Source organism: Balaenoptera borealis (assembly GCF_965194805.1).
Source record: "Balaenoptera borealis genome assembly, chromosome: X".
NCBI lineage: Eukaryota > Metazoa > Chordata > Mammalia > Artiodactyla > Balaenopteridae > Balaenoptera > Balaenoptera borealis.
In genome coordinates, this window is record NC_138881.1 from 37,226,765 (window position 1) to 37,245,104 (window position 18,340).

The window sequence follows — 18,340 nt, forward strand, 5'->3', positions numbered from 1 at the left end:
TCCCTTCATGGGTCACCACAGGGGAAAGACACTAAATGACCCAGGATTAACATAACTCACTCTATGCCTTAATGCAGTTAGGTCTTAAGAGAAGGAAACAAGAAGAATTAAAAAAAATGGAAAACCACATATGGCTATTTAAATTTAAGTAAATTAAAATTAAATAAATTAAAAAATTCAGTTCCTCAGTCTCACTAGCCACATTTCAGGGGTTCAATACCCACATGTGGCTAATGGCTACTGTACTGGACAGTGCAGATATCTAATGCTGTCATTATGAGAGAACGTTCTATTGAACAGTGCTGGTATACAGCACCATGCAAAAGGAGAATGTCAGGATACAGCAAAAGGGATACCATATTGAAAACATAATGACCGTAGCCAGATATGGCCATAATAGTTAGGAAAGACCTAAAGCAGGAATTGGCAAACTAGGGCCTGTAGGCCAAATACGGCCCACTGTCTGTTCTTGTAAATAAAGTTTTATTGGAAAAGAGCCATGCTCATTTGTTTACATATTGTCTGTGGCTGCTTTCACAATGGCAGAGTTGAGCAGTTGTGTCAGAGACCATATGGCCTTCAAAGCCTCAAATATTTGCTGTTTAGTCCTTTACAGAAAAGGTTTGCTGACCCCTGACCTAAGCGAGTGTATACTAAAATATCTGCCAGTAAGTCCTAGTTCTGTGGGATACTAATAGGACCAGGATTCTGCAAAACACACTTTAGGAAATGTTTTTCTAGACAGCAGTTTTAGTTTTCTTTCTCCCTTTGCTTCTTTCCTTTTTTGAGCAAGAACAAATTCATGCTATTCTTTGTTGTACATGAGTCCAAACCCTGGGGGAATTTCCCCTCTCCTGCCCCAACTAGACTGTAGAACTGCCAAGTGCTCATGGACATCAAAATGTGGATGTTTTAAAGAAGAACCCTTTCTCCAGGCACATGAAAAGCTGAAGAAACAGCATACTGTGTTGATGCTGTCCTATCTTCAGTCATTTCGGTAGGTAAACATATGCTATGTATACACCCAGGGTCAAATATTACAGCGAGTAGACATGATTGGGGTCAGCAATGACACACTTTAAAACCAAGCTAGTTAATTGGCCGTTTAATAACATGGAAGTTCAATTGCTTATGTGATCAAGAAGCTTGCTGTACTCATGATCTAGACATAAGGAGAATTAAAAGAACATTTTAAAGCGTTTTACTAGAAAACTCCAGTGGTACCAACTGAAAGAATATTTGATGAATTTCTTTTTTTGAGTAAATCAGACAGGGTTCTGGGATGAGACTGGTCTTATGAACCCTCACAGCTCTCTGGGATGTAGAGAAAACAGTAAATGGTGCTGACATGGCATTGGAAGGCCCTACAGGATGGAGCCAATCTTCCCATTTTTTCCTATTGCTCTTTTTTCCGACCAGGGATTGAACCCGGGCCCTCGGCAGTTGAAAGCGCAGAGTCCTAACCACTGGACCGCCAGGGAATTCACTCTCCTGTTGCTCTTAAAAATCATTCTCCTTTAGCTCTTCCCACCCCGAACAAAGCTCTAACTGCTAAAAAGCTTTTGGGATTCAAATTTTAAACTTTGGAATAATAATAATAATAATAAAAAATAAAATAAAATGATGGTAGCAAGATGGCTATTATCTATCCAGTATCTGCTAAGTGTTCATATGATCTCAAATCCTCTTTATTTTCCTGGAATTACTTCATTTTGTACTTGAGGAAACAAAGAGGACAAGAGGTTAAGGATAAGATATAGAAAATAAGGGGAATAAAAATATTACAGATTTAAACTTCTTTACAGTAAACAATGGATAGCACATTGGGTTTTAAAAGTGATAAAAGTCAACAATTTAGGTACAGATTAAGGAAAATACTGTTATATCAAAGAAAATTATACTATCATTAAAACCTATTTTTCTGAAGAATAATTCATCTGGGTAACATTGATGGCATATTGTTGGAAAAATTAGATTACAAATAGACTGAACGAGCCCAGTCTTGTTAAACAACAATGATAACAACACACACACACACACACACACACACACACACACACACACACACACGCGACGTGTTTGCACCAAGAGAAGCCTGGAAGGGTATACAATAAAATATTGAGAGTGGGGTTGGGATTAACTGTTAACTCATTTTCTTCTTTGTTCTTTTCTGGACTTTCCAAATTTCCTATAATGAGCAGTTATTACTTATGTAATCAGAAAAAATATGTAAATTACAAGATTAGAAAAGTACAAGGAAAAATACACTTAAAGGAGAGTGAAACATTGCTTACGTGGAATAGGGTACGCAAACCGGTCTGGGTGCTTTGTGATTAGGGTGTTTTTTATGTGTCTTCTCCCGACACCATGCGCACCTATGGCATTTTTTAAAAAGGAAGTTAAAAATTGATAATTGTTAATAATATTCATAAAATGTCTTGAAGATGAAAATAAGAAAGCCACTTATGCAGTTAAACTTACCTAATAAGACTAGTGTTTTCCTTTTGAATGCTGTCAGTTTTACTACTTCTTCATATGTAACAAGATCTAATTGATCAAACACTAAAATGCAAAGATTTAGAAAGAATATAAATTTACAGAAGGAATATTTCATGTATGTAAATTATAATTTTACTGGCAAAACCAAAATTATAGTAAAGCCATGTCTTAAAAAATATGAATCCAACTTATGATATATAGCTTACATGTAATTTAAGTCATATAACCTTTTGGGAGAAAATTTCATTTTTAAGCCCATGAAAATGCACTTTAGAACCAGGGTCATCCAAAGATATGTTGAGCACATGCATAAAAGTCCAGTTGTAAAAGATACTGCATATCTTTTCATGCAGTATCCAACAAATCATATGAATTCATTCAAAACAACATGCTGTTCATATTTTTGCAATTCTAAGAAATCAGCAATACTAAAAAGAAAAAGTCTGCAGACAGTGACCAACATGAATGCAACTGAAGTTAACCAAGAAAGAGGCCAGCTAGATTATTTCTAGGGGTGGATGAGAGATGCATGGACAGCTGGTCTTCAACTTGATGGTTCTTTCTTTCAACAGAGTTGCTGAAGGTAGCATGCTAGATTTCCTTCAAAGTCAAGTTTTGCAACTATGATTTCACACGCTTTGGAAATGAGCATCTCACAAGTTTTACTGTAACCCAGCTATCCATTCAGTGGAAAGTCTTGGGTATGTAAGTAGGGGAACATGCTTCCCTGGGCCCCAAACTTTGTCAGCCTGTGTGTGGTAAGTAAGTTAGGACGGACAGAATGGGAAGAAGCATGAAGCAGAGTCTGAGCTTGGAAACTTTTGCAAAAGGGGAGTTCTCTGATCATTACAGACTGAGAAGAAACGCTTTAAAAAATATTTTTTGGAAACCTGCCTCTTCACAAAACTATTGCAAAAACTTTCCCAAGAGGATGACCGTTCCTGTTGAAGTTTAAGGTAGTCCAATTCTCACAACACATTTGAAAATTCTCACAAGAAGGCTAAAATCACATGTCTATGTTTCCCATAATATTTTTCTGTGTGGTACTACCCATATGTTGTCAGGCACACACTGAAATTTCTTTTTTTAAAGAATATTGAATAAGCTCTGGATTTTAGAGGGGTTGAAATAAATTCCATGAAATTGATTCCATGGTGTAATAGAGGAATCTAAGATGCTTCAGTCAATCATTAAGAGAAGCTTCTACTCCCTGAAACAATATGGCCAAATGCTTTTGAATATCAGCTCAGTCCTTAACATTTGTGTTCTTCCCAGTAGCAAAGAACCTTAAAATGCAAAATAGGATACTCTGGAATGCAACAGATCAGAAATAAACAAACGAACAAAAGTATCATTCCCAAAATACTAAAAAAAAAAAGAAATACAATATGTTAAAATAAGGGTTAGTGCATGTTAATGGGTATTTGTGCATTTTTTTTGGATAACTTGATTGCATAAAGGTTGACTAAAAGACTTAAAAGCATATTCTCTAGCAACAGCTAAAAACCACAAAATGCTTTCTGTGTTTAGAATGGCAGATTCACAAAATCAAAATGAACATGAGGTTGTCTGCGTGGCGGAGCTAGCTAGTCATGCTGCAGTGGTAATGGAGCGACGAAGAGTTGCAAAAATAAAAGCAGGAGAGCTTACAGCATTGCTTTTTATACCTATTGCCCTCTGAGTGATATTTTCATCAAGAAAATGCTTATGAAAGAGGTCCATCAACAAGCTGATATATTTTATTATATAGAAATGATCAAGCATCTCACAAAAGAGCAAGATGATGACACAAGTTTTCTGAATGGTATACACATCTCTTTCCCTCTACAGAGCCCTGACTCCAATCCTACTGAATTAAGTCATTTTTTTCAAACACATAAGAATGAGTTAGATATCAACAATCAACATGACAAATGAACAGATATGTTACACATCAGTATCTTAACCATATACAAGTAGCATGAAGAGGGTACTCCGGTCTAAATGAAATCATCACGTAGTCATAGGGCGGAGAAACAATAAAAAAGGATATTTTAAAATACGACATACAAAGAATATAAGGAGAACACTTAGAGACTGAACTTTTAAAGGTTTTAAGTTGTTTGCTGATTTAAAAAAAGGGACTTAATGAAAGGAAACCGTCAAAAACAAAGAGGCACAGTCACTCAACAGGTTACTTACATGCACAGAGGCCATTGGGAGTAAGACAGCATGAAAAATGTACAGGGGTCATTGAAATATGGCTTTTAATATATTAGTAAAATAAAAGTATAATATGCACAAAAGAAACTTTACCATGCAATATTCTAAACATGAGGCAAATAAATCACATTAAGAAACAAACTCATTTTAATAAAAATTCAACAGTATCCTTATATAAAAGCCAGGGGGTTTTATATACTAGCATATGCATACAAATTTTGTCTGGGAATAGTTACAAGAAACCTTCTTCAGGGAGTGTAGGTGTGGAAGCCTTTTGCTTTTCATTCCGTATCTTTTCTAATCACGTGTGCCTATTACTTTTACTATTAAAAAAATGTCAACAGGGCAGTGAGATTATGGGCCACTTTTTGTCGTCTTTAGAGTTCTCTGTATTAAAGAAAACAAAAATAATAGCTTTTTAACGTCAACAGTACTAATTTGTGGTATTAAACATAATTTAAACACACCTATGAATGGTATTGTAGAAATCCTCTATGTTTGTATGTATGTATGTAAATGGGGTTTCTCAGGATATTTAAATACCACTTCTCAGGCCTCTAACATTAAAAAAAAAAATGAATTAATGAAGAGTTTTAAAAAAAGTTTACATTAATAACTTGATCTTAAATTGATTTTGGAAGTCCTAGGGCGGAGGAATCTCAGCGCCTCAAAGAGTGTAGTTCTTCTAGAAGCATGACAATGCTTTTTGCATCAAATTTATGTGGCTAAAAGTCTTTCATGCGTTGCAGAAAATGTATTTGCTGTAAACGCTACACATACCATAATCAAATCTATTCCCAAGGCTTCAGAAATACTGTCTGGCACATTGTCCTGACTTCCTGGTAAGCTACTCAATGTTCATGACACTTTTGAGTATTTAGGTACCTGTTCTTCAGTAGAATCTTTTCCATAAATAAGTCTTTAACATTGATTCCATATCTCAGTTGGAAAAGCTATCTTCAAAGCAGCTTTGAAGTATACTAGTATCTTCAAATACTGTACAAACCTCCACTTAGGTAAGCCATTGTACACTGGTAACACTGGGCCGAGTAAAGTGGGCCTAATGTTACCACACCCTCTGTTCTTTCAAGGAAAGGCAGAAACCCAGATTTTATGTTAAATATTTGATTTTCAAATGTGATAACTAATTAAGATTAAACACTGTGTGTATATGGGAAAAATAAAATTTATTTATGGGTCACATTCAGCTAATAGACTGCCACTGTATATTGTGAGAGGTAGGCAACAGTTTGAACAGAATTCTGCTTTAATCAGACATGTAGAATTTCCTGGTGACATAAATGGAAATAATTAATTCTAGTATTTTATCATTTCCATCAGTTCTAGATATTGATAAAGTTCTCATCCTTTATTTTTACTACAAACGTAAACAACTTCAGAATTTAATGATAAGGTTTGGATCTTGCCAACAACAGCTGCTGAATTCTCAAAGATTTGAAGCAAGAAACAAAACGTATGCCCTTATTTTATTTTTTAAAAATTACTTATTTTTCAATGTATAAAAATCAGTTGCATTTTTAAAAAACTGAAGTACAGTTGATTTACAATGTTGTGTTAGTTTCAGGTAGGTGTACAGCAAAGTGATTCAGTTATATATATATTCTTTTTCAGATTCTTTTCCCTTATAGGTTATTACAAAATACTGAGTGTAGTTCCCTGTGCTCCACAGTAGGTCCTTGTTGGTTATCTGTTTTATATATAGTAGTGTGTATATGTTAATCCCAATGGCCCTTAATTTAATTTATTGAGGACTACGGGAAGATTCCCCCACTGTATTTTATTTATTTATTTATTTATTTATTTATTTATTTATTTAATCGACTTTTGAATAAGTCAGAAAACACCTTTCAGAAATATAGTTGGATTTGTGGCCTATGAACCCATTTGGCTAGTTCTTGGTATTAAAGAATATGATATTTCAAAGTTCTCAAAGCATTTGCCTTCCCAGTGGAGGTCAACAGTATGTGTTTCTCTCTTTTAGAGCAATTCTTTATGTAGGCAATGCCACATATTAGGATAAACTTTCATCATAGCTAAAAGCAGAACAGCTGATAAAATACTTGACTTTCCTTCCTGACAATTTCATCTCTTGTAAAGGCAAGGTAATCAGTAAGTAAATCGTTCTTCTGGTCTTTATAATTAACAAAATGTAAGAGTTGGTTGGTGATGGGGAAGAATGCTGAAGAGATGGTGGCAGAAAGGACATGCCAGGCAGCATCTTCTAGAAAGTCCAGGGAAAAAGCCAGGCATCTTCTCCAGACCAGTAAAACTAATAGGAGAGCTCATGAGTGATGGTTTTGTGCGGGTGGAAATCCTAACGATGACATTCTGACTAGACAATCACAAATGAGCCTAAACACAGGTTCTGTACAGAAACTTGAGTGGCCCTGCAAGGACCTTATAAAAAGCTCAGATTTTCTATCAAGGGAGGCTCTCAGGCAGTGACAAATACTGACATGTAGAAGGAACTGTGAGCATGAGGAAGGCTCCGAGGCCCGGAAGACGACTGCTTAGGCAGATGCTGTGGAGAACAAAAAAGTGGTGGGGCTCCTCTACTCCTCTTAGTTTTAAGTTTACAAGAACTTAGATAGAGCCATGATTTTGGATAGGAGGTGTTGTGTTTAAAGACGACAGAGAAAAAGCAATTCTATTCCATTTCTATGAGGTTCCTGCCTTCTCTAGCAAGGGTGATACAGCCTTCAAACATAATGGGCAGTGTTTACCAGAGCTAAAGCTTAAGATAAGGGACAGCAAATGAGTACTTGGCTTCATTAAATGATATCCATTTATCAGGCCCAGTGATGAAATAACCTGAGATCCACTGAATTTTAGAATTAGAAAAGATATCCTTTACTGACTAACCCAATTCCCTCGTTTTGAGGCCCACAGGAGCCAAGTGATTTGCCAAAGGTGCATGGATACACAGGTGTGCTAATTTCCGGTCCTAGCTTGGGCTGGCTATTAAGCTTACAGGTGCGTTTGCAGGACTACCAAGCACCACTTGTGATGAATCAGAGAGAACAGGAATAATGGAAGATCAGTGGTGCCCCAGTGGTCAAAGAATGGAAAAAGTTAACTGTGGAAAACACTGGCCACCAGATAGGATGCTGATTCTCTGGCAAAATTCTTAAGTGAACGATTCAACGGACTCTTTGTCAGAATTTAGAGAGTCTAGTTTTTCAATTAACTGGCTTCTTATTTTTCCTCAGAGCTAAATTAAAGAGTGTTGGCAAATTGAATACTCATGTCTACATGCCTTCCATCAGTAGAATATAAAAAGCTAAGGATGAATTGACAGCCTTATCGGCCATTTCTTTGCTTTTCTAGGTTTAAATTAATTTTAATGCCATCTATGTATCATTTAAAATTATTGTAAAAATTACAAGGTTATACATATATATGTAATGTCAACAGACCTTTTGAGCCTGTTAGAAGCTGATGGAAATAAAGGTGATTATGGAGACTTGGCAATAACCACTGACATTTTATGTTAAACAACATTCTGCTGCTACTACAGTGAATTTCTTCAAATAGTACTACTGGAGCATTTACAATTAGTTTTAACTAATTATATTTAACTAATCTACTTTGAGTATTTCTTCCCTTTATAAAACAAAAAAAGCCATTATCAGACTAGTGCTTTGTAGTGGTATATAACCAGAAATGATACCTTTTATTGGAAATAAAAATGTGGCACACTGTAGCTATCATGATGGGAAAGATTTCCTTATTTAACTGAACCATTTAAAATTAAGCCATGTGGTCACTCACATTCATTCCACATTATACAATACTTCAAAATGTTTACTTTTACTCTCTGATCAAGAAATGAATCATTCAGAGTTTCAAAATAATTTTTCCTAGTGAATGCTAATAAAATATAACATTCTACAGAGGGAAATGCATTTCGTATTTGTCAGAAATATTATACTGTCAAACTGGGTATGCATGATTGCATTCACTTGATTTTCTTTGCCATATGTTTGAAGTTTGGAGTTATTTCTGAAACCTTGGGAACTAATCTAATGCCAATGTTGGGGCTTGCACCTCCTCAGAAAAGTTCCTTATAAAAGGAGTCATATTAAGAAGTTACTGAAAATAAGTAAATCCCACTCTACATCATCATGCCTTTTCGTTAACTTAAGTTACATCCTGTGAGTCTTCTGGGAATTCTACTGCAATGACAGAGCATGCTTTTTTGGTATTCATTTCAGTTCTTAGCAAATGAGTGAATATTTTGACTTAAGTTGAATACAAGCTTCCATATAGACAAACATACCATGAAGGGTAGGCCAAGATAATGTTCTTGGTCTTTTATGGGCTAAGAAATACCATGAAGGAAGAAGACTAGTGACAGGAACTGACCAAATTAAGTTAGTATCTATCTAATGTCATTTGCACTCTTTCAAATCAATCACTGAACCATTTGCAGCACAGCTCTCTGTTAAGAGTGCACCTTTGCCCTTAGAAATGTGGCACAGGGCCATGTCCAAGGGCCAGAGAGGAGTCAGGAGTGAGGGTATTTGCTCAAGACCAATCTCAGCAAGGAGGCAAGAATCCTGGCAATTCAGCAAACTCTCAATCTCTCATTTCTCAGGGGAGGACTTAATGTACTGGGTGCTTTGAGTTCCAGAGAGTACTGTTTCCAAATAGCATTTTCTTCCTATAAAGTATAGCTCTGTAAAATATTTGGCAAATAACCAACATAATAATTGAAGGTAAGGGATTCTTAAAGTTTTTGCAAGCTGATGATCTCATATGGTCAAATTTTTTTGATAGAGAACTCTGAAGACGGAATTGAGATGTTACATCTACTTCAGTCTCTTTGAGATGTTTAACCGGTCTCAGTAAGTCGTACTTTTCCCTACCTGCATTGTGCTTTGCCAAATATTTATCTTTGTACTGCTTCTTTTTCTTGCCAAACCAAGTACAGCTGGCTTGCTGCTCCTGTTTGGTCTTCTCCATGGCAATGCAAGCAACTCGCCTAGCACACAAAGAAAAGAAAAAAACTAATGTATAGTTTTATGCTGATAAAAGAGGAAAACCAGTCATTTGAAGAGTTTACACGAACCTGCATGAACAAACTCCTCACAAACTTTTCAAATCATTCAGATAAAGGTTGCTCCTTGACAATTTCCTAGAAAGGTTTTAAAAATGCAGGCTTATACGAAAATAACATTGTATCACTTGAACATATACTAACTGATAACACAGATGAAAAGTCTAAACATACAGTCATGAAATACAGTGGAATGAGTGTGGGATTTTGAGTTGAGACAGGTCTGATTTGAATCCTGGCTCTATCACTTATTAGCTTTTATCAATTTAGTGTTAGGTGCTTTTCTAGGAAATTTACATATATTAACTCATTTAATCTTTCTAACAACACGTGAAATCGTGTCACTGTTTTACAGATGAGGGGATCAAAGGACTGAGAGGTTAATTAATTTGTCCCAATCACACAGCTAATAAAGTGGGAGAGTGAGGACAGTCTGGCACCAGAGCCCATGCTCTTAGGCGGTACATTCTATTGGCAAGTTCCTTAATCTCTTGAAGCCTCTTGGATGGGTGTTGTAAAGAATTATAACAAAAAATATAAATAATATCCCTAGCACAGTGGCAGGCACAGTAGATGCCTAATAAATGGTACTACTACTACTTGAAGATTCTAGATAGGAAAAAAAAAAACTATGATTAAATCCATAGTTAGCATTACATTCAGAAAAATCATAATTTTGTTCTACATAATTACAGTATTCAGCATTAGTAACATATACATAAATGTTGTTAAAAAGTTGCTCTCTTAGGACTTCCCTGGTGGCGCAGTGGTTAAGAATCTGCCTGCCAATGCAGGGGACACGGGTTTGAGCCCTGGTCCAGGAAGATCCCACATGCCGCGGAGCGACTAAGCCCATGCGCCACAACTACTGAGCCTGCGTTCTAGAGCCCGTGAGCCACAACTACTGAGCCCACGTGCCACAACTACTGAAGCTCACACGCCTAGAACCCACACTCCGCAACAAGAGAAGCCACCGCAATGAGAAGCCCGTGCACCACAACGAAGGGTAGCTCCCGCTCGCCACAACTAGAGAAAGCCCGTGCGCAGCAACGAAGACCCAACGCAGCCAAAAATTAAAAAAAAAATAATAAAAAAAAGTTGCTCTCTTAGGTTTAGGCTAAGCAAGTACTTGCCTTTCAAGATATCACCACAGAGGGTTTTGCTTACTTAATGACTTTGCTTGTGGGCCAATGTGGGGTGCCTGAGTGAGCCACATATAAGGAGAATCCAAAATCACTATCAGAATGCCATACAATGCTATTGAAAATGACGAGTTGTTTTCCAATGAGATTGTACTGATTTGCATTCCCACCAGCAGTATAGAGTTCCTATTGTTCCACTTCCACGTCAACACTTGTTATTATCAGTCTATAATTTTAGCCATCATGGTGGACGAGTAATGAAGTAACACTGTGTTTTGAGTTTGCATTTCACTGATTATTAATGAGATTGAGCACCTTTTCATATGCTTATTGGCTATTGGATTTCCTCTTTTGTAAAGTGCCTGTTCAAATCTTTTGACCACTTTCCTATCCAGTTGTCTTTTTCTCATTGATTTGTAGGAATTCTTTATATGGTCTGAATATTACACTTTTGTTAGTTATATATGTTGGAGGTATCTTCTTCCACTCTGTGGCTTGCCTTTTTAATCTTTTCATGGTATTTGATGAATGTAACTTATTAGTTTTAATTTAGTCAAATCTAGCAATGTTTTCTTTTATGGGAAATATTTTTGATATCTTTTTTAGGAAATCCTTCCTTGTCCCTAAAGATATTCTCCAATATTATCTTCTCAAGGGTTTATAGTTTTGTCTTTCATGTTTTGGTTTTTAATACACTGGAACTGATTTTTGTATGTGGTGTGAAGTTAGGGGTCCAATTTCTCTCATTTTTTTCCCTAATGGATAACCAATTGTCCCAGCACAACTTATGGAAAAGTCTATTTATTCCTCACTAGTGACTATTTATGTATGAGAGTGTTCAGGGGTTCTCTTCAATTGGTCTATTTGAGCATCTCTAAGCCCATACTTTATTGTCTTAATTACTACAGCTTTATAATAAATCTTGGCATCAGTGGGGCAAGGCCTCCCTCCTTATTCTTCTAGAAGAGCATCTTGACTATTCCTGATTCTGTGCATTTCCTTGAAAACTTTAAAATTAGCTTGTCAATTTCAAAACGGTTGGGATTGAATTGAATCTATGAATCAATCTGGGAGGAATAGACATCTTTACAATATCTACAATATTGAGTCTTCTAGTCCCTGAATACAGTATGTCTTTCCATTTATCTAGGTCTTCTTTAATGTCTCAATAAGTTTTATAATTTATCCTCTAAATGTCTTGAACAACTTTATTAGATTTGTTCCTAGGTTGTTGATTAAAAAACTTATAAATGGTATTTTAAAAAATTTGTAATATTGAAAAATTCAAACATATACAAGAGTAGAGAATAGTGTAATGAACCCCAAATATCTACAACCCAGCTTCAACATTTATTAACTCATGGCTTATTTTATTTACAACCTACCCACCCTAAGATTACTTTGAAAAAAATCCAAGTTTGTATCATTTCTTCCTTAAATATTCTTAAATTCCCTTTAAACCTATAGGTTCCCCCTCCTTCCCTCTCTCCCTTTTCTTCTTGCAAATTATTTGTTGCAGAAACTGGTTGTTTGTCCTAGTTTCTGATCTCACCCCTGTGGTGTCTTCAGTAAGTCCCTTTGTCTTTTGCATTTCCTGCAAATAGCTAATTAGATCTAGAGGCCTAATCAAACTTAAGTTCTATTTTTTTTGCAAGAGTACTTTATAGTATTATGGTGTTGCAGGTGGTATTATGTAGGGCATTTAAAAAATTATTTTCCATTTTTTACTGTAAATAGAAATATAATTGATTTTTGTACACTGATTTTACATCAGCCATCTTGCTAAACTCTCATATTCTAATTGTTTATCTATAGATGATTCCTTTGAATTTCTACACAGAATCATATCACCTGTTATATATTTTTCCCCTTCCAATAATGTTTGCTGTAGGTTTATTGTAGATACTCTCAATCAGGTTTAAGGAAGTTCCCTTCAATTCACAGTTTGTGAGAGTTTTAATCATGAATGGATGTTGAATTTTAAAATCCACACCTATTGCTATGACCATGTGGATTTTTCTTCTTTAGTCTGTTAATATGGTGAATCAGGTTGATTGGTTTTCCAATGTTGAACCAGCTGTGCATTCCCAGTACAAACTCTACTGGGTCAAGATGTATATCCTTTTTATATATCGCTAGATTCAATTTGCTAATATTTTGCTACGGATTTTTACATCTGTGCTCATGAGGGATATGGGTCTGTAGTTTTCTTTTGCCTTTACTGAACTTTGGTATCAGGGTAATGCTGGCATCATGAAATGAGTCGGAAAGTGTTCTCTTCTACTTTCTTAGAGTCTTTCCTCCATGTCTCTTTCTCTCTCTTGCTCTTTGAGGGCTTTATTTATATTTATTTCTTTATTTTTGGTTAGGAGAAAGACATTTATTGGGAACTACTGTGAACTCTCAGCAACAGCACTAAAGTCAATCTCCATATATTACCTAAGTGGCATACAGAGGAGGCTGATGAAACCTTTGCTTTGGGAATTCTTCCAGTTCAAGCCAATATGTGCTGTCAGTCATAACTACAGCTTCTGTGAGGCACAGGATCTTTGGAAACATAAACAGAACTGAGGAATTTTTGACAGGTTAAAAGAGATGAAATCCTGACCTCGTGAAGCTTACGTTATAGTGTACAGAGTATCTTATAATAAATGTTTTTCAGCTTAAAAAATTTAAGAAAAACTTCCCAGTAAAAATTTGTGGTGTGGCCATATGTAGTATAATGACAGAGGAATGATACTGATTTTTACTAGGCACTCAGGAAATGAATGTTATTTATTTTAGCTCAGTATGTGCAAGGAAACTGTGTTAGAATTTAGGTCAACCTGGAAGGAAATTTCAAACACATGTTTAACATTTTATTGCTGACTTGGATGAGGATCTAGTAGGCAAGGGAAGGGATGACAGATTCAGGGACTCAAATCATACCAGAGGATTAGACTGATGGGCCTTGTCAAGCAAGATGAGATTTAGCAAGGATAAATAAGGTAAGGTATTTGGGTCCAAAAAATTTGATTTCTCTAGAGGATGTGAAAAATATGACTTGGTAGCAACACATCTGAACAAAGCTTCTGGGTCTGGCTGATAGTATTGTTTCAAATCTTTCTCATTAGTATTACATGTCCATCGACATTCTAGAGACCAATTCACTTTTCCAACAAGGGACTCTGCTTTTTCCCCTCAGCTGGGAATGCCTTCCTATACCTCCAGAGTCCTACTGTGGTCTCAAGGAACATACTGCCCAGTGGGCCTCTTCCTCTTCATCCTAGTTAGAACCCATGTCTCCCTCTACGGTCACTGCAACTTTATTGAGTTCAGTTTTTCTGCAATAAACCGAATATAACATATAAAGTGTAAAATTTCATCAGTTTTGAAACATTATACATCCCATGAAACCATCACTACAATCAAGATAACAAACATTTTCATCACCCCAGGAATTTTCTTATGCCCCTCTGTAATCCCTCCCTCCCTCCTCCAGATCCCCAGGAAACCACTGTCACTGTAGATTAGTTTTGCATTTTCTGGAATTTTATATAATGGAATTATACAGTACGTTCTCTTTTTTGCCTGGAAACCCAGCCTAATGATTTTGAGTTTCACCCATATTGTTGTATGTTATCAATAGTTCATTTCTTTTTATTGCTTAAGAGCATCCTATTGTATGCATATGCCATCATTTGTTTATCCATTTACCTGCTGACGAAAACTTTAAAAAATTTTAGCCATTCTAAATAGGCGTGTGGCCACTGAGTTTTTGTTAGTGCATTTTTTGTCCTTGGAAATTCATTTTGGTTCTTTTTCAAATCTGCTATGCCATTAAATTTTTTCCCCTCTTCTCTGAAGATATTTTTTAAGCTTTTACTGATTTTTAAAAGCCTGCTAATAAGCACAGTTGTTTAAAAACCTTTGTCTCCTAATTCCAATATATGAAGTAGGTTTGAGTTTGTTCCTGGCGTCTTTCATTTCTGTCAGGTCTCACTGGTTTCCATGTGTGCTTGCTCATTTTGACTTGCTGGTAACTGCCCTCAAGAAAGTTTATGTGGGAGGTCAGGAGGAGCTCTAGGATGAGGCCTAGGATAAAAGTGTTCTTCTTCAGAAACTTTCATTTGTTTATAACAGATATTTGGAACTATTAGTAAAGGGGAAACCACATCAAGCACATAGCTGGAGTTTCCCTGGCTGTCCCAGGCTATGTGTACCTGGGTGCAAATCCATTCAGGGTGGACCGGTGGCCACAATTTTTTCAGGGGAACTTTGCTTTCCTTTTGCTCTGCTCACCGACAAGGCAGCCTTCTCTACAGTCCCCTGGTGTGGAAGGGCAGTGAGGGGATGCTTATCTATCTGTTTGCTCTTAACCTGGGGGTATAGCCTTTTGCAGATCCTGACAATGCGGGATGAGTCTCCTAACAGATTCTCCTACTCGTACGGGCCTTATTAGGTCTTAACCTTGGTCCTCTGGCAGAGAAGTTTTTAGTAATAGAAATGCCCTCCTGGCAAAATGGACCAATTTGGTACTCTAATTTTTACTGCTCTGATTAATGGCTTTCATATAAAAATTGGTCCCTGAGTTCCCCAATACCTTTTCAGCTACTCAGTGCTCTTAAGGTCATTTTCAAAAACATATTTTCTGTAGCACTTTTCGTTTTTTTTTCCCCAGTGGGAGGATTGATCCAAATAACCTAGTCTACCATTATAGGAAACAGGAAGCAAATCTGCTTTTCCCCCTGCCATTTCTCAGGCTTCCTCCAGAGGACTCAGAGTTCTAGGTATTGGTGAGACATGATTTATACAAATGAGCTGACCAGGGAGAAGAGGTCTGGATTCTACATAATTCTTTTCAACAAATGCTCATTAATATATGGCAACGTTCAAGAACACATTTTGTAAAACATAAATATCAGTGATAACATAGTAACATCACCATCAAAATGACTTAGAAATCACTTTCCTCTCACTAATGCTTAAACTGTTTTCTGAAGATCAGACTGAAAGACAGCATCAGATGGAAGGCTGCTACTTCCTCTAACTAGGCCTATGTTTCCTCGTGTAAAATGATGGCATCTGAAGTTCTTACCAGCTCTGACATTCTAAATTTAAGAGTATAGCTGAAAGAAGTGATCAAGCAAAAGAGATTAGCTGAGAAATCCCTTTAATGAGTGAAAAAAATGGATGAAAAGCTGTACGTGTCTATGAACTCTATGCCTTTGGTCTCTTTCAGCTAGGTTCAAGTATTTTGGACAGGAAGTTATCTTTTTTGCACTAGGTTTCTGATATATATTGCCAAAGTACTGACAAAGGTAAAACCATTGACATTTTTCAAAAAACAGCAAATTGTAACATTAGTAACAGAAATAGATTTTACCAAAACACACAGTAATCCGTGACTCCTCTCAGTTAAAAACATGTCTAAAAACTGTCTGACTTTAACCTGCTTTCAAAGCCTAAACTGTCTAACAGACACACATTTTTAAAGACCTGGCAAGGGGGACTTCCCTGGTGGCGCAGTGGTTATGAATCTGCCTGCCAATGCAGGGGACACGGGTTCGAGCCCTGGTCCGGGAAGATCCCACACGACTCGGAGCAACTAAGCCCGTGCGCCACAACTACTGAGCCTGTGCTCTAGAGCCCGCGAGCCACAACTACTGAGCCCATGTGCCACAACTACTGAAGCCCGCGCACCTAGAGCCTGTGCTCCGCAACAAGAGAAGCCACCGCAATGAGAAGCCCGCGCACCGCAACAAAGAGCAGCCCCCGCTCGCCACAACTAGAGAAAGCCCGCGCACAGCAACGAAGACCCAATGCAGCCAAAAATAAATAAATAAATACATTTATTTTTTAAAAAAGACCTGGAAAGGTAAAGAACGAAGCTTCTGACTGCCTTACCCTTCTAATAGTGAAACATTTTCTCTTTAAATACCTGGAATGACCGTGAATCCTGGCATTTGAATTTTTCGCTGGTGGTGGAGTGGAATGGGGGTGGTGAGAGCATGTGGAGGGGCAAGGAGAGGGTACATTTAAAAAAATGCAATTCTAAAAGGATGGAAACAGCATATAGGAATAGAGGGCTCTGCTAAGAGACCACGATGTGACCATGACCTGAGGCTAGTCGCTCAGCCTCTCTACAGACCTTCCTCTCCTTATGTGTGAAACAAAGACCTGACTCTATACGCAGGAGCTTACTTGGTGCTGACAATTTAGAATTCTTGGATGACTAATTTGAACTGTGTTTGGCTAATAGAGCAAGGAATATATTAAACAGGTTTTACCCTGTAAAAGAATAAAATATAAAGTTGAAAAATGGATGGCCAGGCTTCATTTTTATTGTAAACTAAAAGAAAACAACAAAAACATACCATTCCTGAAGTTCTGGAGAAGGAATGAGACCCGCAGTTCCATTTTTGGAGTTTTCCAGTTTACCCTGCCACCAATTGTGATCATCCTTACTGATAATCTGGATAATGTCACCAACTCTGAATCGAATGCCAGCTTCTTTGCAGGGGATGAGGTCATCCTTGGCTGGATCATATTCAAATTGTGCTCTTACATAGATCTATAAAACAGGAGTTTGTAAGAAAAAATGCCATGGTGATGTGAAAGTAAACAGTCAGCTCTAACTTAATAACCACACACTAACACTTACTACAATACAAACAGGACATTAGATGGTGAAAGCAAATATGATGCATGGAAATACAACACAAAAAAACTGCTACCACTAGAAACAATGTACTACTTTTGGTGTGTACAGGTTCAAGTCTTTGCTCTTTTTATTTGGAGGGAACACTTAAGATACTTGCTTAGTAAAAATAGACTTAATTTCTGCTTTTACTATAATAGGATAGGCTTAAAATTATAGAGAAGTATGCTTACCATTTTAAAATCTGAATATATTTAGTTGCTATTATGCATAAGTTGTCATGATCACATGGCAGCCTTTAAACCATGACCACAAGCATTCAGGACAGGCTTTAACCCTAAAGCAGTACATGATACAAAACTAGCAAGAACTCCGTGTTGGTATCTTGCTGTAAAATGCCTACATGACAACTGGCAGTGTGTCTACACACTGCTGATAAGCTTAAATGTAATTCAAACAATTTTTTAAAGCATTTAAAAATAGTTTTATTTTTTAAACAGGATTTAGACTTTGTATTTTACTCTTTTTAGAGAAGAAAAATGAGTTTGAATCCTGGCTTTGCCAGTGTAACACTTGAAATCTGCACAGAGCTTCAAGATATGCATGGTTTAAGGCTCTGAGTTTTATGATATGTAAATATAACTAGTAAATATTATAAAAGGAAACAGATTAGCATACAGGGGGTTATATGGCACCATTTTATGAATCACTGGATTTCTAAATGATTTAAAATAAGGTGCTAGATATTCAACGTTGCATCACTTATGGGTGAGTTCT

At 36.7% G+C, this 18,340-nt stretch overlaps 1 protein-coding gene across 10 annotated transcripts in view; it reads right to left on the reverse strand.

Moving 5' to 3' along the window:
- The window catches only part of CASK (calcium/calmodulin dependent serine protein kinase), a 394,779-nt gene that overhangs the window by 16,238 nt on the left and 360,201 nt on the right, over positions 1 to 18,340 (reverse strand). For all 10 annotated transcript variants that reach the window (XM_082378094.1, XM_082378100.1, XM_082378096.1 and 7 more), the window contains 4 exons: positions 17,280 to 17,476; positions 9,591 to 9,706; positions 2,482 to 2,562; positions 2,295 to 2,375 (listed from right to left, as the gene is read on the reverse strand). In XM_082378094.1, coding sequence (XP_082234220.1) covers positions 2,295 to 2,375; positions 2,482 to 2,562; positions 9,591 to 9,706; positions 17,280 to 17,476 — 475 coding nt within the window. The remainder of the gene's footprint in view (positions 1 to 2,294; positions 2,376 to 2,481; positions 2,563 to 9,590; positions 9,707 to 17,279; positions 17,477 to 18,340) is intronic.